The sequence below is a fragment of the Castor canadensis genome, chromosome 10 (genome assembly GCF_047511655.1).
Source record: "Castor canadensis chromosome 10, mCasCan1.hap1v2, whole genome shotgun sequence".
In the NCBI taxonomy this organism is placed as follows: domain Eukaryota; kingdom Metazoa; phylum Chordata; class Mammalia; order Rodentia; family Castoridae; genus Castor; species Castor canadensis.
In genome coordinates, this window is record NC_133395.1 from 126655695 (window position 1) to 126678436 (window position 22742).

General features: G+C 34.5%; 1 protein-coding gene across 1 annotated transcript in view; it reads right to left on the reverse strand.

Moving 5' to 3' along the window:
• Positions 1-2023: 2023 nt before the first annotated feature.
• The window catches only part of Tmf1 (TATA element modulatory factor 1), a 31341-nt gene continuing 10622 nt past the window's right edge, over positions 2024-22742 (reverse strand). The window contains exons 6-17 of the mRNA XM_020171311.2: positions 21384-21526; positions 20602-20768; positions 20166-20322; positions 16273-16365; positions 15105-15261; positions 11760-11952; positions 10898-10967; positions 10582-10674; positions 9400-9501; positions 8893-9045; positions 6836-6961; positions 2024-5829 (exon numbers count right to left, since the gene is read on the reverse strand). Coding sequence (XP_020026900.1) covers positions 5686-5829; positions 6836-6961; positions 8893-9045; positions 9400-9501; positions 10582-10674; positions 10898-10967; positions 11760-11952; positions 15105-15261; positions 16273-16365; positions 20166-20322; positions 20602-20768; positions 21384-21526 — 1598 coding nt within the window. The 3' untranslated portion in view covers positions 2024-5685. The remainder of the gene's footprint in view (positions 5830-6835; positions 6962-8892; positions 9046-9399; positions 9502-10581; positions 10675-10897; positions 10968-11759; positions 11953-15104; positions 15262-16272; positions 16366-20165; positions 20323-20601; positions 20769-21383; positions 21527-22742) is intronic.

Below are 22742 nucleotides of genomic sequence, written 5' to 3' on the forward strand. Positions count from 1 at the left end.
GCGGTCCGAGCCCGCAGAGGGCGGGGACGGGGTCGGTGACAATCGGCCAGGGCCTGTCACTCTCAGCAGCGCGCTGGTCCGGGGAGAAGGCGTGTGGCGCTTCGGGGACCCGGGATCCGGCGGGTGGAACCCCAGCTCTGCTCTCCTCCCTTCTGCGATGCGCTGGCTTTGCATTTCGGACGCCCTCACTTTCAAACTGGGACCCGGGACGTGGTTGACAGCAGACTTTCTAGTCGTGAGGATACTTTGGATGTCACACACATTGTTTTAAAAAGCAGTATAGTTTACCTGTTCATAAACTCGCCAAATTCAAATGCTACTCCAAAGTGGGTTTTTTAAAATGGATTTTAAATTTTATAATCATTTCGATTATAATTGCTTATTTATATCAATTATTTGAATGCCCATCTCCCAACTCTTCTTGAGACCTTGCAGTCTCTGCACTTTGCATGCTCTTGGATGCTGCGTAGAGCCTGGTAGAGTTGACCATTAAATGCTGATTCAATTTATATTGATTAAATGAAAGCTGATGCCATCAAAATAAACATGTCCAGTCGTATACAATCACTACTATTAACTCAAGTTTGTTCCCAAAGCCTTGTATGCTGTGTAATTTTTAAGATGTTCTTGTAACTGTTAAGTTCTATTTAGGAACTCACTCGATTAGTATTACATGGAACTTTGTTCCAATAGCAAAAGTATATGTAGTTAACATATGCTAGGCATTAGTATAACGCATTTTACAGTATTGGATTTATTCTTTATGTAAAAGAGATTGCTTCTACTGCTCTATTATACTTTCCCCAGGTCATTTTGTTTAGTTTTGTTGGGGGCTGAGGACTGAACCCAGGGCCTTGTCTGGCTTCCACTGAGGCCCACCCCCAGCCCAGAACAGTGATTTTAAAAATGCTTTCTCAGCTTATTTGCCACCATTCTATTTTTGTCACTACAGGAAATGTAGCTTTCCTGTAATTCAAAGTAAATTACTGTAGTCATTTAAACTGAATTTTTTTATCAGTAGAATACAGTTTACTTATTCTCTGATACATGTTTAAATCATAACTAAAAGTTATTGAAGTTTTAAATGAACAAATTTTGGCTAAAGTTGACCTATGTTAGAGTTGGTATGTATGCTTACAATCTTACAGAAAAGTACTAAAAGTAGCACCATACAGTTAATGGGCCAAACCACATACTCTAAACCAAACTGTACAAATTACAATTCTAGCTTTGCAACTTACTTGCCATATGACCTTGATTAAATTTTTTTCACTTAAAAACAGGCATGACAAAGACATCAACTTTCAAATGTTGATTTGAAGACCAAGTGCAGATATACAATTCCTTTTTCAAAATCCTTGGGATCTTACGAGTTCCTGATTTATTTATTTTTCAGGGCTGGGAGTGGAACCCAGGGCCTTATGCAAGTGCTCTATCATTAAGCTACATCCCCACACACTGATTTTTTTTTTTAAAGAATCCGTATATACATTTGTTACCTACCCACCGCCCCAAGTCCTGCCTGTGTCACTACCCCATAATCTCGCACAGTATTTCTGCAGCCAAATGCATGAGTATTCACACTGAGTATATGAAAGACTATGAACAGTCCAAGTCTGTGCAGGTCAGGCTTTACAACCAAAGTAGAACTGCCAGCAAATGTAAAAACTACGGATTTCAGAAACATCATTAAGGATTAATTCTCCAGACAGTGCTTGGGACAAAATAAGACTTTGTATTTTCAATATGACCATAGACTTCTAAACATTATGTATTTTTAAAAATTAAATTGCAATTTTGAAAGAGACAAATGGGATGGCATCACATAGAACTGAAAGGAATACCTCTATTGTGCCACCATCACCACCAGGAAAAGCAAGAACCTTGGATATTAAAGAAATAGAAAAACCTTTCATTACCTCATATTATTTGAGCTTTAAATATTAAATTTAGCATACTTAACACCAGAGAGGTATGGGAAATCCCAGACATCTGTACAAATAAATTCTCTGTATCACAAATGTGGATTACTGAAACATTTTAATGTTTTTGTTTGTTTTGAAGAAAAGTAAAGCATTAGAAAAAAGACAATTTTATTATATTTTGTAAAAAAGATCTTGATTTTCTTAAAGGCATAATGCATATGTAGAAAGACAATAGCATAAATGTACTTTAAAGGATCGAAATTACAGAGCTTAATAATATAAGCAATTTGAACTCAGGAATAAAAGGTAATATATATGTTGTTATTCTTTAAATATAACATAATAGAAGACTTTGAGAAAGATGTCTCAGTATTTTTTAAGATGGAGATGGGACTCATAGACCTGAGTTCAAATCCCAATACCGCCAAAAACAAAGTAAAAGACACAAATGATCCATCTAAAATTGACCAGTAAAATAAGTAAATTCTTAGGATTAGTTTTTTTAAAAAAGATACACTATCTTCACTATAACCTATAAAAAATTTGGTCTTATTCTCATTTTCTTAAATTATCATTTCCAAAGTTATATAAGTTATGTAATTTTTATATAATAATATTATCTTAAATCACTGGTAAACACCATTCTGAATTGTGTTAAAAATGAAATACATAATTACTATTTTAAAATCTTTATTCAAATCAGATTCATGCTTATTTACATTAGCTTTTGTTTAGAATTAAAATATCAATCTGTGATTTAAATCATACCTTTAGCCCTTTACAAAATATGTGATTGAAGTTTTTATAGTTTAAAACTGACCTATAATAGAGAATTAAATCAACTTTTCTAAATGAAAATGAGAAATGATACATTCGAACATAAACATATACAATAATAAACACAGTAGGAAAATAAGATAAAACATTTAGTCATTTTTCTCCTTTGGTGGCTATTTTCTAAATACTATTAGTTATATGCTTATTAATAGCTAGCATTCAAATAAATCAAATGCTCACTGAGGGCTCATGAGAAAAACTTTTCTGAACATTCTTTTCATTTACTTAGTTACAAAAACTCATGTTTCCCTAGGTCAGGAATTATCCGTATTTAGAGTATCATAAATCACAATATAGATATATTTAGTACATTCTACATGCTAAACACTGTACAACTAGAAGTTCTCAAAAACGAGGCAAAGGAAAGGTAAGATGGTAGTGTCGATTCCCGGAAAGTCAGAAGGGTACCTTCAGCGTGTGCATGTCTATAGCCAGACAATGTTCATGCCTCTTAAAGATATGCTCTTAAAAATATTTTCACAATTATCTGTTTTCTTTCAATAATGGAAATAGCTAACAGCAAACAATTTTTATCCACTAAAATATGAATCCTCTTTTACTAGAAAATGGACAGAGAAGTTTTAATGACAAATACAAAACACTGCAACCAGTATTTAATAGGTGTTGTCACTTATTGGGGTTTTTCAGGAAATTGATTCAGTATCTCTTCTCAACTTACAAACGTACTGACAGACTTAAATGAATACTAATCAAAATAAGACTGGTATGAGTTATCAGCTATAATTAGTAGACAAAGCATAATATATGTGAGTACATATCCAGAGACTTAAATAGCTGCTTGTCATTTTCTAATTAAATATGTTGAAAACACTTAAAATTTTAGGTGAAATGATTTTATTAGTGTGAATAAGGATTAGAGATGTTTAATATTATAAAGTTAAAAGGTATAACAAAGAATTTAATTTCAAAATCTTTACTAGATTCTTTAAAAGAACTATTTTATAATTCTTAAGCACCTAGTTTCAAATGTTTGGTCACAAATTTAAACCTTAGTTTCCTGGATTTCCTAACTCTGTACATTTCTTATTGCTATCAGTCTTGCCATCCTGCCCCTGAATATTAAAAAGAAAAACAAGGCTGACAAAAAGCTATTAGATTGTTTTTTAGCACTAAAATATAGAAAACTAACTTTATGAATCTGACTTTCACTGATATTTACTAATTCTACAAATCAGATATCCAATGACAGAAATATTGTCTGGAATTCAAAAAGAATAAAAACAAGGTCACCTGAATTATCCTGAAAAACTCTCCAAGTTCTTCAAAATGGCTTACTTATAACTAGATTCTGAAGTACAAATGTTTAAAACTCAGCTAAAAATCAAAGTTCCTGTTTGAAAATACAGTAATTCCCTTTACCAATGGGGGACATGTTTGAAGACCCTCAGTGGATGCCTGAAATCATGGATAGTACCCAACTCTTATGTATCAACAATAATTTTCACCTTTCACTGAAAGAAAGCACTTTATGGCTTCTCTCTGCCATCTTTGCTTTGGGGCCATTAAATAAAGTAGGGGTCACTGGAACACAAGCACTGCAAACTGTGACAATCAACCTGACAACGGAGATGGCTACAAAGTGACTAATGGGAGGACATGAATGTGCTGGAGGAAGGGATGATTCTTGTCCCAGGCATGATGGAGCAGAATAAAGGGATTCCACTATGCTACTCAGAACAGCATAGTTTAAACTTACAAACTATTTCTGGAATTTTCCATATGTTACTTTTAGATTTTGGCTACCTCTGGGTAACTGATACCACAGAAAACAAAACCACAGATAACACGGGACTACTGTAAAGGCATTGCTAACTTTTAGGAATGAAATATATCCAAATATTTTATGAGTATAAAACAACCCCATTAACTTTTGAACAAAGTAACATCTGGAAGAGGGCACAGATATTTTCTAAAGCTATTCTATACTTTTTTTTGTTAGTTTGAAGCTTCAAGACAAAACATGACAAATTACAGTAAATTGTAAAATCCCAAATTTAAGTTAACTCCTATGTTTCCATTTTGTTATGAAAACATATAGCAAAACATTCATTTTTAATATGCCAAAAATGTCTTTACAAAAAGTGAACAATTTTTACAGAATGTTAATAATTTTATTACTTTCAGCTCATTTCATAATGAGTAAATAATAGCTCTTCAAAATTAAATGTTACTAATGCCATCACAAATAATTTTAAGTAAAACTCCACTACCAAATTATACCTAGAAAATTTTGAATATGTATAGCTTTCTTTGGATAGGTACCATAATGTAGCAAAATTTGTTCACACTTAATTGTGGAAGCTGGATAAAGCAAATTTTCAAGTCTTAATTTTTTTTTTAAGTTTAAATTACTCTTGAAGTTTCAGACAGTGACTTCTACTTTTAAAGGAAAAAACTGGTCTAAAGTTTACTAATCGTAAGTTCAATAACTTTTTTACTTGAACACTAAAAAATCATTTTCTTCAGATTTGTTGAAGGTTTAAGTGTGAAAGATTTCAAAGTTTAAATATGTTAATATTACTCTTTAAACATTCTTAATATATACAGAGATATAAATTATAGATACAATTAATTATATATCTACAATAATATATGAACACCACCCTCCTTCCCTAGCCATATTGATAGGTGGATAAAATAATAAATCTCTGCTATACAAGACAAAAAAAATTGGATGCTTTGAAAAATAAATCTTTAAAGAATAGTTTTAAAAATAAAATTCAAATATTGCACAAAATAATTTAACTGCAAATATTACTACATACTGTAAAACAATTTTTTAAAAAGTTTTTGCACTCTACAGTAAATCCCATTGTCTAATTCTATAAAACAATTTATTGGAAGTCTGCATTTACATATTATATGTTTACATTCAGTTTGATGGAAATTCAATTTTTAGCAGTTAACTGAGCCTTTGTCTTAAAAGCTCATCTATTTGGGTTTTATACATGTTTTTTACATCTTCAAGATCTAATCGGAGTTCTTCTGCTTCTTCTGCTTTTTCTCCATACATCTGCAGAACAGTGTTGTATCGCTGATCCAAATCCTAAAAATATATTTATCATTTTAAAAATAATGGCACAGTTATTAGTTTACAAATAAGTCAACAGTAACTACATCACAATATGAAGAGTATATGTTCATCTCCTTTAAAAAGTAAACTCACACTTCAGTCTATGTTGAAATAAAGAGCAAAAAAAGGAAACATTTTTTATAAATCTTAAACCTTACCTCTCCACTAAATTTATAATTCTCCCATATATGACTTAATCTCTCTTCTTTCCCATTAATCTAACCACACTTGATGACATCTTACACCTTTGTGATTCACTGTGGTTTAACTATTACCTGACATTTAGTCCACAGGACAAGTCAAAAGAAAATACATTCTCATGTATGGCTCAGCAGTACCTCCTAACATTCAAATATGATAACTGTGATGAAACACAATATGGATGAACAAAATACTACAAAGGGCATGGAAAATACAAGCACCCTTAGCCAAGTAAAATCTACTTCTTTTCCTACATTAGAACTAAACATTTTTGTGAAAACACTTCAAATGCATAATGACGCAAGTGAGACAGATTCATCTTTAAAGTTCTTCACTCAAGTATTAATACTCTAATATTCAAAGAAATCACTAAAGCAAACACATGCATTTTATGTAAACTAAAAATGTGAGATTTTACAACTGGAGTAAGCTACCTTAAGGACTCAGCCAGGTGCTGGTAGCTAACACCTGTAATCCTAGCTATTTGGGAGGCTAAGATCAGGAGGATCCTGATTTAAGGCTAGCCTGAGCAAAAAGCTAGTGAGACACCATTTCAACCAATAGAATGGCAGGAAGTATGAAATGAGGATTGTGGTCCAGGCCAGTCTAGGCAAAAAATGACCCTATCTTCAGAATAACCAGAGCAAAAAGGACTAGTGGCATGGCTCAAGAGGTACAGCACCTAACTAGCAAGTATGAACCCCTAAGTTTAAACTCCAGTAACACAAAAAAAGAAAAAAAAAAAACTTATACCCATCCTTAAGTGAAGAATACTTACTCTTAGCTGAATTCGAAGTTTGGGTATCTCCTTCACTTTCTCCTCAAGCTCATCATTTTGATTTGTTAATTTAACTAGCTCCTCAGCCATTATCGATCGAGTCTTTTCTAGATTGCCAATTTCTAGCTGGGAACATTATTATAAAATAGTTTAAGCCAAAACATATCTTGTATAATACTCTAATATAAAATACTTAACATGTTATTTTTTAATAAATAGACATGTTTATTCAATAAACATGTCTATTTTTGAATAAATAGACATATAACTCTGGGCTAGCTCCTTAAGTGTACGTTATGCATAGAATTTACTATGCAAGAGAAAGCAAGAACTAAGAAAATCTAATCATTTGTTCGAAAAATGTAACTATGCATTTTCCTCTAATCTAAGGAAATGACATACATTTCCATTATTCTAAATTCCTATAAGAACACAGAGGAATAAAAAAATACTTAATGTCCCTCCCAACTGTGTCCTATCAATGGAAGCTATCCCACTACCAAAGAAATTAATTGGGGCTCTTATTATATATACATAGAAATATATACAGATCATGTATCCAAAAGTGGGAATGGGAGAGGAGACCATGAAGAAGAAAAGAAGAAAAGAAAAATAATGCATAATAATGAACTACATCACATCTATATAGGAACAAGAAGACACAAGGAAACATGCTGAAAACTGTTAAAACACCACAGGATAGGGGAAAAAATGCAGGTGAGGAAATGCAGTGGAGGGGGAGGTTATATTGACTTAAGCACAATGCATGTACACATATAATACCAAGGCAAAAATCCCACTGAACAATCAGACACTTGAACAATGAAGGCCAAGAATGAAAAACAGGTCATGCTAAGGGACGGGCACCAATGGAAGGGGAGGGTAAAAGAAGGAAGTAAGAAGGTGAATATGGGTGATGTACTTTCTATACAAGAATGAATACAGAATTTTTACACCTGTTGAAACTACCATAAGAAGAGGACTACCAATTCAGGATAGAGGACTACCATTTCATATACATGAAATGTCATAATGAAAGATAGCTGTCCTTTTTACAAAAATAGAAGACAGGAAGGTAAAACAGGTCCTGTCTGGGAGTTGGTATCAATGGGAGTGGGGAGGATATATGGCAAAGATGTAGAAAGGTAAATACGGTGTAAATATTATGTATCCATGTATGAAATGGAAAAATGAGACCTGTTAAAACTTTTCTATGAATGAGGGGGGATAAAGGAGAATGATGGAAGAATGAATGTAAGATATACTGTAAGAACGTTTGTAGAGGTTGCAATGTACCCCCAGTATAACAATAATATAATAAATTTTTAAAAAAAAAAATTAATTAGGGCTCCTAAACACAGCATACTTGATCTAGTTGTTCTTCTTTGATAGGACTAATATTTCCATAGAACTAAAAGCATATAATGGGACTAGAAGGGAGTTTTATCTCAGAGTAGCAAGTTTAACACTAAAAACATGTCAAGTATTTTAACATTCTTCACTGCATAAAGTTTTTAAAATGCAAAACAACAACAACAAAACAGATAGGAAGACACTCCCTCCTCATTCCTGTTGTTTCCATTCATTGTTTCCATCCATGTGCAGGGTATTATAGTTCTAACCTCTTTCATCTTTGCTCATTCCTTGCTGATGTAATTACAGCAAATTATCTAGATGGTATAAAATGGGCAATGTTCACTCAGCACTTCTCTTTTTCCAGTTGAGAAAGAGCTGCCTGAAAGGAGCATGCATCCTCTGCTCCTAGATGCTTCTAAGTCCCACCTCAGCAGGCCACAACACTCCACTGGGAGGCTGCTCCAGTCCAGCATTTGTTGTGACAAAGGGGATAAATCTGCCTAATTCTGGCAATTAGTTAGGAGGCTTAATTGGCTCTAGCTTTGGTCACTGAAGTATGTGACATACTTTGGGCCTCCATATGCCTCCATTTCATCTTATCTTTCAGAATTTGCTCAGAGTTCAGGTGGAAATGAAGGGTATTACTTATTCGATTCCAGTATTTCCTTCACTTATATAGCATCACTTAATGTTTCCAATACCTGCAGATGAGTAATTTCTCCTTCCCTTAGCTTCAGCTGAGACTGTAGATTTTCAATAATGCTTGATCCTGCTCCCATCCTTACAGCATCATAGAGATTGCTTCCATTTGTTGACAAAGACATTGGTCCAAATGAGTGGTCATGAGATTCATCCTATTTTAATTAAAGAAAGCATATCCAGTTATACAGTTATCAAACATTATGTTCTATTATCAGGATCAAACTAAATGATCCTGTCAAAATTTTTTTTTTTTTTTGCAGTACTGGGAATTGAACTCTGGTCCCTAGTTTGCCAGTCAAATGTTCTAAATTTGATCCACACCCCCAGTCTGATACTGTCCATTTTTGCTTTGACATGTCTATGAATGTAATTAGCACATTCACAAATATTCAGATGAACTTCTCAAGGAATGACAAGGTCACGGTGTCAGTCGGTCTGCCAACTGCATATTCCCATTGTAGTAATTCAGTTTAAAAACTACATACATGTAAGTAACAAAACACTACCTGAGACAGAAAAGATGTTTGTAGCCCTGCCATTTCAACTCCACTTACTGAACTTGAGCGAGACATGGTGGGAGTACTAGAAACAGAAAATGGCTTGTGTTCCTTGGAGGGAAATGAAAATTGTGTCAGATGGAAGAGCAAACAGTTAAATTAAAAAAAAAACACAGACTTTCTAGGAATAATGAAAACAAAGACTAGTTCTAATTTCCTCATAAAATGTTACATATATGATTTCTGATCAAAGTCAGAAATCTTAGAAGTGTAAAAATTATTTAGTAATAAAAAGTATACAGGAACCCTTTTATATTAAAACACAATTTGTGGGGCTTATGTTTTAATGGAATGAGAATGGTTTTGTTGAAACAACTGTAGAAACTGCTTCATATTATATAACATACCACCAATTAAACCTATTTCATTAAAATAACCAATGAATTTTACAAATCATAAATTTTCTGGCTTATCCATTTTAAAATTTCATCGTATTAAAAAATTCTAAGTAAATTCAAAAGGCAATTTCCATTTACATACTGTTTTTTTGGTGGCAGTGGTACTGAGGTTTGAACTTGGGGCTTTACACTTGCAAAGCTGATGTTCTACCATTTAAGCCACATCTGCGGTCCATTTTTGCTCTGATTATTTGGAGATGGGGGTCTCATGATTTTCTTTGCCTATGCTGGCCTGGAACTGCGATCCTCCAGATCTCAGCCTCCCAACTAACTAGGATTACAGGCATGAGCCACTGGTGCCCAGCTTATTTTCAGTAATATTATACCAACTCTAAGTATACTATAATCCTTTAAATATAGGAATCTCACTTTGTGAAAACTACCTTTCATTAACCACAAAGAAAGTAAAAAAGCCAGTTCTACTCCTAAGGGGCCTATGGGCCAATCTGCATTAGCTCCAGTGAGAAATCACAAATTCATTCAAAAAGAACAAGATGTTCCATAACTCAAAACTCTGAAATCACAGATCTCTTTGGATATACTCATGTTACTCTGGATCAAATTACTCTGAACAGGACACTGATAACAGTACTAAAATTCATCACTAAGTTGATTTTTAGACATAAATTGTTATATATAATTTTATAGCTAAAATTATAAAAACAATGATTAATCACAACAGCTCCTAAATGGCTACACCCAAAACAAAACAAAAATCAACAAGATTCAATACCTTTTCCTTTAATGCTTCTTGAGTGAAAATGGCTTTCTTCCTTTCTTGTTCAACTTTCATTTTTTCCATTTCTAACTGACTATTCAACAGTGTCTAGTGGACAGAGACATGTTAGGTAACTTCTGTGGTGCTTATTCATGAAATCAAAATATATCAAAGTTTGAAGCATAAAGTTCTTATTTGTTTTATTACCAAAGACCAAGTTCCAAAAGCAGTGGCATCACCCATTCCATCTTGTCATCTCATTAGTTCGCTACCATCCCCAATCCAATGTCTAAAGCAGCCCTAAGAGGGGAGCGAACACTAAGAGAAATACCTTTTCTTTCCTTGCCTCTTCAAGTGTTCTTACATATTCATCTTTTAGGTTTTCTAATTCAACCTGGTACCTAGTAAACCAGAGGGAATTAAACAAAACAAAAAGGATGATAGTACAGACTATTAAAACTCACTACTTTTAATTTCCAGTTACATATTTAGTAGTCATTTTTACTACCAGCTCAACATCAGTGATTTTCCAACTTGACTTTCCAAGATCACTTGGGCTCTACTCAGAAGCTGCACTACAAGTGAAAAAATCCACTTCAATGCATTTTATTTATCAGTGATCTAAGACTTCATTTGAAAAGAGACTTTAAAAAAAGTAATTTTTTATATAATATGCTCAAATTTTGCAAAAGCAGGGTTCTATGAAAATGTTTATAAAAGTTCAGATACTTTTTTTATAAGTAAAATTTCCTCAGAACTCAGGAGTAAAAGTACACCAGTCACAACCTAATATAATTTTAGATCAATAGATTTTACAGTTTCTGCTTTCTGAAGAACCCAAATATTCATTTAGAAAGATTGGAATGGTGCTATAACCCCTGTGATATAAAAATAATTCCCATGCGTGGTCTCCAAACCATTTTGTGGTGTTACAGAGAGACTCCCTTTAAAATTGGCATTAAAGGTATGAATCCTTTCACTGGAAAAACATATCACATGATTTCAAGCTCCTACATGAGACTCAATGGATCCTAGCACTATCTTGTTGTCTTGTCACTAATGACCCTGATTTTAAACAATGAAAGCATTCACTTTTACTTCTCAGTGCAATGAAACTACAAGCCAATAAAACACTTTTTAAAGTGCTTTAAAATATCATTAACAACAAAGAATACCACTGAAAATATACTCACCGATTATTTTCATCCTCCAATTTTCTTAGCCTACTTTTCTCTGATTCTAGCTGGGCCTGAAATCTACTGTTGTCTTGCCTTAGGAGCGCATTCTGTGATTCTACTGAAGACATTTGCATTTTATTGGCAAGGAGTTCTTCTGAAGCAGCACGCTCTCTTTCAACTGCGGCTGCCAACAAGGTCTGGGACTCAGCTGATGGTAGGAGAGGAATAAAAAACACACACATACATACATATACCAAAGAGACCCCAGGATACCAAGTTGATTCAGGCTTTAAATTTTTAATGAGGCAAATACCCACACTTAACTAACTTTTTGCTTAAAGTAGGACTGTGTACTAAGATAAATGAACCAGTCTTAATTTATGCCTGTTTTATTATTATTTCCCCAAAGTATTTTACATTTAATACAGTCATGTAATAAAAGAATAACAGATCAACAAATGGTCCTGGAGCAATTGGACATGCATAGACAAGAAAACAAATGTCAAATTAAACATCATATATGAAAATTAGCTCTAAATGGTTCATAGACTTAAATGTAAAACATAAAACCATAAATATTTTAGAAAAAAAATTAGGAGAAAATCAACATCTAGAGCTTGGCAAAGGGTACTTAGATCTGACACTAAAACCATGAATCAAGGAAATACAAATTAAAATCATAGTCAGATATGACTACATACTTAAATGACTTAAAGAAAAACCAAGGACATCATCAAATGCTAACAAGGATGGGAAGGAACTGTATTTCTCTCATACATAGATCCACTGTGGACAATTTGGCATTTTCTATAAAAACTAAGCTTGCAACTACCATACAGGCCAAAACTGCACACTTGGGGGTCTCTCCAGAGACATGAAGACATATCCACACTAAAACATGCATAGGCATGTTCACAGCAGTTTTATCTGCAATAACCAAAACTTAGACCCAGCCCAGATGTCCCTCATCAAGTAAAAGGTTAAACTGTGGTACATACATTCCACAGATTAACACTCAGCAATGAAAGGACCAAACTAATGAAATGCTGTTACTTATATGAACCTCCAGAAAATTATGCTGAGTGAACAAAGCCAATTTCAAAATGTCATATATTATAAAATGTTATTAACATAACATTTTTGAAATGACAAAGTTTTAGAAATCAAAGGCAGATAAGTAGTTTCCAGAAACGTGGGGCAGGGAAGATAGGGTTGAGAAGGAAATAGGCCTTGTGATACTGGAGCTGTTCAGCATGCTGACTACAGGGGATTTACAGATCTACACAAATAGTAAAATTGCACAGAATATGCACATGTGCACACACAGGAGTACCCACAAAACAAGGGAAATCTGAATGAAACAGGCAGACTGTACCAATGTCAATCACATGATACATTAATTTGGCAATTGGATAAAGTATGCAAGGGATCGATCTGTATTGTTCTTTTTATTTTGTTTTGTTTTTTTGGCAGTACTGAGTGTTGAACTCAGGCCCTCATGCTTGCTAAACGGGTTGTGACTGGAGCCACACCTCAGCCCTGTGTTTTATTATTATCATTATTTTCTTTTTAGGGGGCAGTACTGGGGATTACACTCAGGGTCTCATGCTTGCCAAGCAGGTGCTCTACCACTCCAGTCACTCTGCCAAGTCCTTTTTTTGTGTTAGGCATTTTTGAGATATGGTTTCACTTTCATTTTGCCCAAACTGCCCTTAAACCACAATCCTCCTGATCTCTGCCTCCTGAGTAGCTAAAATTACAGGCATGAGCCATGGGTGCCTGGCTTTGTATTATTTCTTATAGCTGAATTTGAATCTTTAATCTCCAAACAAGATATCAATAAAAACAAAAGAGCAGTGGATAAGGTTCTGAGATTTAATCAAGGCAACATAAATTCTCCTAATTTTCCCCAACCCAAAAGAGACCTAATAATACCTTTATTTCACATTTTATATTCCTCTTCACACTATCTATCTATGCTCCTTTTAATGACATTTCATTATATTTATTTGTGCCTTGCCTATTTTCTAGCACAATTTCTAAGCAGCATGCAAATTCCAACATAAAGAAGACAAACGGATCAACTTCTAACTTTTATTTATTGCTAAATAAATATTCACTTCAAAAGTTGTCAATTTCAGTGGCTGGGGGTGCAGCTCAGTGGTAGAGCACTTACCTAATATGTATGACACCTGGGTTACCAAAAAAAGAAAAAAGGTGTCAATTTCAGATATATCTCATTCCACATTGATCTAAAAAAAACTGTATAGATAAGTGATAACCCTAAACTTTATACCTATATTTAAAACCATATGAAGATCTAGTTCAGTGATTTTTTTTTTCTAAGCAGATGAATCCTTTCCAGGCTAAATCATACAAGGAATTCCAAACAAAAAACATACACAAAGGAAGTCCTACCATTACAGCAGCACGGAGAAACCCAGCATCCTATTTATTGAGCTTCCCTCTAACAATAACAGCAGCCCCAAAGATATCAAATTATCTACTAAATGCCATTTAAAAGCCACAAATCTAGTTCACCCCTCCTGACTTACAGAGAAAGAGTCTGGAGTAAAGTAAGTGATTTACTTCAAAACAAAACACAATACCAAGTCTACATCTCCAGACCCCAGTTCAGGTCTGCTCTTGTCACATGCTAGTTCTCAAGGTATAGGTAGTTTAAGAAGTAGAAGGCATCCATGAACTTTTCATGAATTTGCTAGCTTTTGAGATATTTAATATATACAGATAATGTATATAATATGTGTGTATGTATATATGTATACACATGCACACATATATATGTATACACACATACATACACACTACCTATCTGTGATTAAAGAGAAAAATCTTGGAAGAATAATTTTCTTTTTATTAAGTCCCCACAAAGGCAACCTGTGGTATGTACATAAAGAAGTAGAATATGGAATCTTAAGACTCATAGAATTTGATCTTGATCCTCCTTAGACCTGCCTCTGCTCTTGGAATTCCACCACTGACTAGAATCACAGCTGATTAGGAATAAGCCACTGCAAACAATCTAGGCAGGGATCACATGGAGCAATGGACAAGAAAAAACTGAAGTACAGCAGTCTATAAATATAAACGAAAGAAGGACAGGAAATATTTTAGTCAGTATCTGGTATACTACATTATGTAAGGGGAAAAAGTGGTTTGGAAGAGTTACAATTAAGATATTAAAAATAAACATGAAAAGGAGGAAGAGGTAAAAGTCTACACGTTAGACATAAAATGTAACCATGAATTCAAGTGAATTTCAATTTCATACCATCACCCTAATCCTATAAACAAGATGGAAAGGTATCTACATCAATCAAAAAATACCAAAGCAGTTACCAAGCCTATCAGAAAGATTCTTCTCTAACTTCTCCCATGATGACGTCTGGGACCCTAGCGTTGCTTGCAAATTTTCTATTTGTCGAAGCAAGGGTCTGGTTGTTGATGAAACACTTTGACTCAGTTCTTGGTTTCGATTCTCTGCTTCCTGGAGTCTCTGAATCAAGAAATTATCAAGCTATTACCACTGACAGCAATAAAAATATTAAAAATACTAGTAAAACTAAACATTATTCAACATTTCTAGAAAAAATTATTTTTCTGAGGCAAAATTATTTGATTTTATATTAAATTATTTTTCTGTTCCATCCTTCAGTGAGGAAAGTTGCATTGAGCCAAGTATCCCAGAATTCAGGCAGGAAGATCACAAATTCCAGGTCAGCCTAGGCTACTAGTAAGACGCTGTCTCAAAAAAAAATAAAATAAAATAAATGCTTCCTTACAAAGTATTTCTAATATACACTTTGGTTATCTAAATATTAAAAAAAGAAAGTTCAAAATTTCTCAGTACTGGGCTGGAAACTTGGCTCAAGAAATAGAGAGCCCGTCCAGCAAGTGCAAAAAACCTAAGTTGAAACCCCAGGACTGTCAAAAAGAAAGAATGTCTCAGTAGTTGCCCCCTCACCCAAGTATTTTTAAGTATTTATAAAAACACAAAGATCAATGAAAGCTCTATTTCTTCTCCCTTTTCCTATGCATGGTCAATGATTAAAAATTAATAAAGTACTGGTAAAGAAACCAGGAAATAATTATCTGGCCCATAGTAATCAAAGATGGATAAAGATTAATAAACCAGCTATTGCTATTACAAATCAAAAAACCATACTAAAGGGCAGAGGATACAGCTCAGTGGTAGAATGCATACCTATCGTGCACAAGGTCCTGAGTTCATTCCCGGCACCACAAAAACAAAACAACGACAAAAAAAATCCCAAAAGAACAAATATACAACAAATCTATCATAATAAATTTCCTTTAAAACAAAATGAGGAATTTTCCTGAATATATTTTTCAGGTGTCCACTGTGGTTCATATAAGCCACAAAAACACAGCAACAGCTAAGTATAATAATAATCCTTTCAATTCCGTGAATATCATCCCAGATGAGTCACTTTTTTATATGTAGGAAAGTGGAATTCTAAACTGTTTCAGAGAGCTTCGACCACACCTGCTGAAGCTCACTGATCTCATGGCGCAAATAATCCTCTTTCCTGGCAGCTGTTTGTTCTGCACGCTGCAGTGCCAGCCGAAGGTCCCCCACCTTTAAGAGAAGAAACATTACACACAATGTCAAAGCATTATCTATAACTGAAACTAGAGAATTTCAGTCGTGTTGACTTACTGTTTATGTAGACTACTTTATGCTACCCAATGAGCTTTTATGTGTGACTAACACACATCCCATTCATCAAGTAGTATGTGCTTAGGAAAGCAATCTGTTAGTGAAGGAAAACCATATGAATATGGACAAGGCACAGCTCTGACATACACATTTTGCTTTTAATTGGAGAGATAATGCATCCACAAATGTTTGTCATGTAAAGCAGGATATTATAGGAATTGGACAAGCTACAAAAACTAGATGCTAACAGCTACTCAGGAGGCTGGAACAGGAGTCAGGATTGCTTGCACCCATGAGTTTGAAGTCAGCCTGAGCAATGAAGTGCAACCATAGGATCTCAAAAACAAGCTGGGTGTGGTGGTTTCTGCCTGTAATCTCAGCTACTCAGGTAGTGGGGTAGGAGGATTTTGAGTTTGAGACCAGTCTGGGCAAAGGTAGTGGCAAGACCCTTACTCAAAAATAAAAGGGCTGCGGACATAGTTCAAATGGTAGAGTGCTTGCCCAGCACATACAAGGTCCTGAGTTCAATTCCCAGCACTGGAAAAAAAAAAAAAAAAGAAGCCCCAAACTAGGTAGGCATTATAGTCATACATAGCTTAACACAGTATAAACTGCCATAGCTTTCTAAAAACACTATGGCAACATACTGAAGAATCATTAAATGTCTCCCATCCTTTTATCTGGTAATCCCAGTATTAGGAACCTACTCCATAGAAGCAGGTACATAAATATACAGAGATGTCCTACGGTGTTAGATGGGCTTCCAAAAACAAAAAAAACTGGAAATGTTCCAAATATCCATCAGTAGTAATCTGTATTTACAAACATTGATACAACATGAACACAACATAAAAAATTATGATGAGAGCTGGGTGTGGTGGCACATAACTGTAATTCCAGCACCGGGAATCCAGCCTGAGGCAGGAAGATCATGCAACTGAGGCCAGCCTGGCCTACATAGTGAGTTCAAGGTCAGTCTGGGTTATGTAGCGAGACCCTGTCTCAAAAAAACAAGAACAAAAGTATGAATACACAAAATGGAAGGGCCAGGTGCAGTGGCTCAAGCCTGTATTCCTAGCTATTCAAGAGGCAGAGATTGCGAGGATCACAATTCAAGGACAGCCTGGGTAAAAAAGAGTTCAAAAAGACTTCATCTCAACCAAAGGCTAGACATCATGGTGTGCATCTGTGATCCCAGCTATGTGGAGAGCATAAATAGGAGAATCATGGTCAAAGCTGGCCAGGGCACAAAGTAAGACCCTATCACAAAAATAACCAAAGCAAAAAGGGCTGGCAGTGTAGCTCAAGTGATACAGCACCTGCCTGGTAAGTACAAGGCCCTGAGTACCACCGAAAAAAATGAAGTATTTATGATTTAATCTTACATGGAAAAAGCATAAAGTAACACCCATGGTTACTGATTATACAAAACATCTACATGTAGATAAGGATAGGATGGTAACATATAAAATTAATAGCATTTGTAAAACGTGGTTTTATGGATGCTAACCCCATACACTCTGTCCCTCATTCCCTCAATTTTTCTTTATTATTGTTCTAATGTATTTCTAATCTAAAACATTAGTTTTTTATACATTCTACAATCGGGTGGCAGAAACACAGGGAACTATGAACTGTGGCATGATTTATAATAGTAAAATACTGAAAATAATCCAAACCATAGCTGAAAATACTTCACACAATGTAGCAGTGTAATACAGAAAAAACTTTGAAAAGCTCTATGTTCTACTACTACAGGATCATCATGTTATTTTACTATGCAAATAAAACAAATTATAAAATAGTATAAACAGTAAACTTTTATGTAAGAAGGATGAGGATACAAATAAACATGTAAGTAAATATATATATATACACAAATAATATAACCTATAGATATACTTATTTTCTTGCATTTAAAAATAGAAACACTGAAATGATAAACCAAATACTAGTAAAATTGTTATGTACAGACAAACAAAAGGAAAAGAGGGGATAAATTAGAAGTAAATGCTGTCTGAATATCCTTTGTTATAGAGCATTTTAGACTCACATAAATATTGTATGTACCCAAAATGCAAAATTAAATCAAAAGTATATTGAGGTCAATGAGGAAAGAATCCCAACAAATGTTGCTGGGAACACTGGATATCCACACACACATCCTAATGTGGGCTGGGGTGTACATTAGTGGTAGCGTGCTTGCCTAGCATGCAGAAGGCCCTGGTTTCCATCTCCAGTACTGCAAAAACAAAGAAACAACCAAAAAAATGCCATGAAAGATCTAATGGCAGACCTAAGACCATAAAATTCTTAGAAATAAAATGGTGAATATCCACATGACCTTGAATTAAGGAATGGTTTCTTAAGTGTAATGACCAAAGCACAAGGAACAAAAGAAAAAAAAAAAGATAAGCTGGACTTCACACTTTTATGCATCAAACAACACTATCAAGAACATGAAAGACTACTCACAGCAGACTTAGAAATGCTATGTCTGGTAAGGGTCTAACATGCAGACTAAATAATGAACTCTAATAAAGCAACAACAAAAAGAGAAACAGCCCAATTAAAAATGGGCAAAGGATTTGAATATTTAAATAAGCTTCTCCAAAGAATACACATAAATGGCCAACAAGCACATGAAAAATGCTCAACACCACTAATCATTAAGTGCTAGCCAATGCACACTCACACCCAGATACAACTTCATTCCCACTGAAGGGGCTGTAGTAATTCACAACAATAATAATAATAACAAAGAGAATAACACAGAGTTTCAGAGCAACCCCTAGCCCTACAAAAAAAAAGAAAGAGTGTGAAAGGGACACTACCAAATACTGACATGAATTCAGAAAACCTGAAACACTCATTTTTTGCTGGTGGGAATATAAAGTGATGCAGTCACTATGGAAAATATAGCAACTTCTCAAAAAGTAAAATTTGGCATTACCTTATGGACAAAGTGTACACATCCAAGACAATTTAAAAACAGCACATGATGCTCACATAAAAATGTGTATGTGATTATAGCAGCTACATTCATAACAGCCAAAAAGCAGAAGTGACTCAAATGTCACTTCTGATCAACAACTGATGATTTTATAAATCAAAGCTTGTCAAATGTTGTTTTCCCTTCTTCATCTGGGGTCCATGGACTGCCACAGATGCTATGTATGAGTTCAGGAGTTAAAAGTATGCTCTTGGAGACTAGAGGCCTGACTCAAGCAGTAGAGCTCCTGCTTTGCAAAGACAAAGCCCTGAATTCAAACGCTAGTTCCACCAAAAAAATTTTAAAATTCTCTTACAAGTACATGTAATAATTATGTGCATATGAGCATTTCTCTGGAAATAGAATGCCCAGTTTTCATGATACTTTTTGGGGGAAGTAGGGCTGAAAATTGAACACAGGGCCTCTAGGATGACAGGCAAAGGTCCACCATTGAGCTACATCCCCATCACCCACAGCATTCTTAAATAAGGATGAAACTCTCTCTCCCACATACACACACGTATCAAGCAATACTGCAGTGTACATCACTTTAACAACACTTTTAAAACACACACATGCACATAACTAAGTTTTGCATAATCCAGTACTCTTTGAAAAACACCCAGCAAGATTATAACAGATCATTATGTAAGGATCGATGTACTACTTAACCAACTGTTTAATTTGTAGAAACATAAACAAATGTGTAAAAGACGAAATTACTTACTTGAATTGCTAATGTTTCTTGTTGCTGACGGGCTTCTTCTTGGGCCTTCTCTAGTGCTGTGGAAAGTTCTTCTTTAGCTTTCATTTCACGACTCAGAGCAGCTTCCTGTGCCTCACTATCCTTTGCAGCATTGGCTTTGTGAAGATCAGTAAGTTCTCTTAAAAAATCAGAATGACAACTTTTATTTAAAGCAATACAGAGTTGGTTACATACCCAAGTTAACAAAACTTGCGTGACCATAGAAATCTACAGAAGGAGGGTGAGTTCACCAAGTAATAAACACTGGCTACAGTAAGTACTCTGTTGAACTTGCTTTGACTAGTAACAAGCTCATACACAGAGAAGTTTAGTGATCAGATAGTAGAAAAGGCATTTTGTCTACATCCTGGTCTGATGAATGATTCTAAATGGGTTGCATATTTCTTTATTTTCTTACTTGTATGCATTATCCAGGGCAGACTGAATACTTCGGTTATTTTCTTCAAGTTCATCCATGTCTACCTGAAATCGGCCAAGATCTTTCTCTTGGCGTTCAACTACAGAATTCAGTTTTTTAATATTTTCTCTGTGCTGTTTCTCAACCTCTTCTTTGCCATCAAGGACCTGTATTTTAAAACCAGTCAAAAGTATTTTTACAATACAATACGTAAAATTACAATTCATAATTTTATTCCATGAATCTCAAGTATTGTGAAAATAAAGAAAAACCTTTTTTTTTTTTTTTTTTTTTTTAAAAAGAAAAACCTTGGTCAAGCACAATGACTCAAGCCTGTAAGCCTAGCTACTCAGGAGGTGGAGATCAGGAAGATCCTGGCTGGAGGTCAGCCCAGGCAAAAAGTTAATGAGATCTCATTTTAAAAAGCTGGGTGTGGTGGCGCATGCCTGTCATCCCAGCTATACAGGAAACATAAAAAGAGGATGGTGGTCCAGGCCAGCCAGAGCATAAAGAAAGACCCTATAAGAAAAACAGCTAATGCAAAAAGGACTCGGAGCATGATTCAAGTGGTGGAGCGCATGCCTAGTAAGCACAAGGCCCTAAGTTCAACTCCCAGCACCACCCTCCCCAAAAAAGGAATCTTAATATTCATCTATTAAACTATGAAAAATTGTTCTTGCATGACACATTACATTGAACTATTTGAATGGGTTCATAAACCATGGCAAACTGTTCACATAGGAATTAAATACAAACATACACACATACACACACACACACACCTGTTTTAAATGCTGCAACTCCTCTTCTAGCTCTTTAGCTTTTTTGTTCAGCTTTGTAATAATATTTTCATTGTCTTTGTCTTTAGTTCTTAATTTCTTAATGATATTAGAATTATGTAGCTGCTGCTTTGAAAGTTTTTCTCCTGGTAATGATAAAAATGCGTTAAGTCCAAATGATAATGATTTCCTGAATAGAATGTTTTATCTAACCAGTGGCATAAAATGAGAATTTTTAAAAATCACAATTTTATAAACTCCAAAGATAATACTAATTTAGACAGGAATTATCAATGAATGCTAACATTATTAGATGAAAAGATGTTGGGGACAAGATAGTAACATAGTCTTAAAGAATAACTCCCATATATCACTTATTAAGTACAAAGGGGAATATGTATTTCATTTACAATGAAATCTGGCTGTCACTGATTTAACTAAACATGCAATTTTAGCACCAATTGTGGTACCACCTGACATATGTCTACTGATATGACATAGTGGAGGATATACAATATGAATTATGATTTATTTCTTACTAGAAATTTGGTCTGAATGTAATCATAAAGAAAAGTGATAAATTTCTCAATATGGGACATTTTGTAGGACAATTACCCTGAACTGTACAAAGTAAGTTTTCAATGCCATGGAGAAGAGCTATATACCAGATTGGTAGAAGACTAAAAGGATAAAACAGCCAAACACAATGAGCAATCTTTAACTGGGTCCTGAGGCAGAACAAATGATCGACTATAAAAGACATTTTAAACTGGGCATGGTGGTACAAGCCAGTAATCCCAGCACTCTGGAGGATAGAGTTTGAGGCCAACCTGGCCTACACAGTGCGACCCTATCTCAAAAACCAAAACAAAAAGAGATCTCAGAGACAACGGAGATAAATGATGAAATAAACAGTGAACTATACACTTCCAAATTAATGCACATTTTCTTAGGTATGGTTAGTTATGTGTTATACTTGTGAAGGAAAATCTACTTGCTCTTGGAAGATGCAGACTAAAGCAGTTAAAAATACAATGTTTAGGTATCAATAGCCTACTTACAAATGTTTTCACAAAACAGTAGTGCTAATTATGTACAGAAAGATATAGAAAAAGTGTGACAAGATGTTAACACTTGATTAATTCAGATTCTGATGTAACTAGGTATTCTTCGTAGTGTACTCTCAGCTTTGTGTTTTTTAGTTTGTCAAGTGTAAATCTGAAAAATACCTTTGGGGAATATGGATGCAATAGATAAATAATGTTATGTGAAATCATTCTATAAGGGTATCATTAAGCAAAAGAAAACATTAGCCTACCACCAGACTAAATTATTAAATTCTAAAATAGCAACATTTGATAT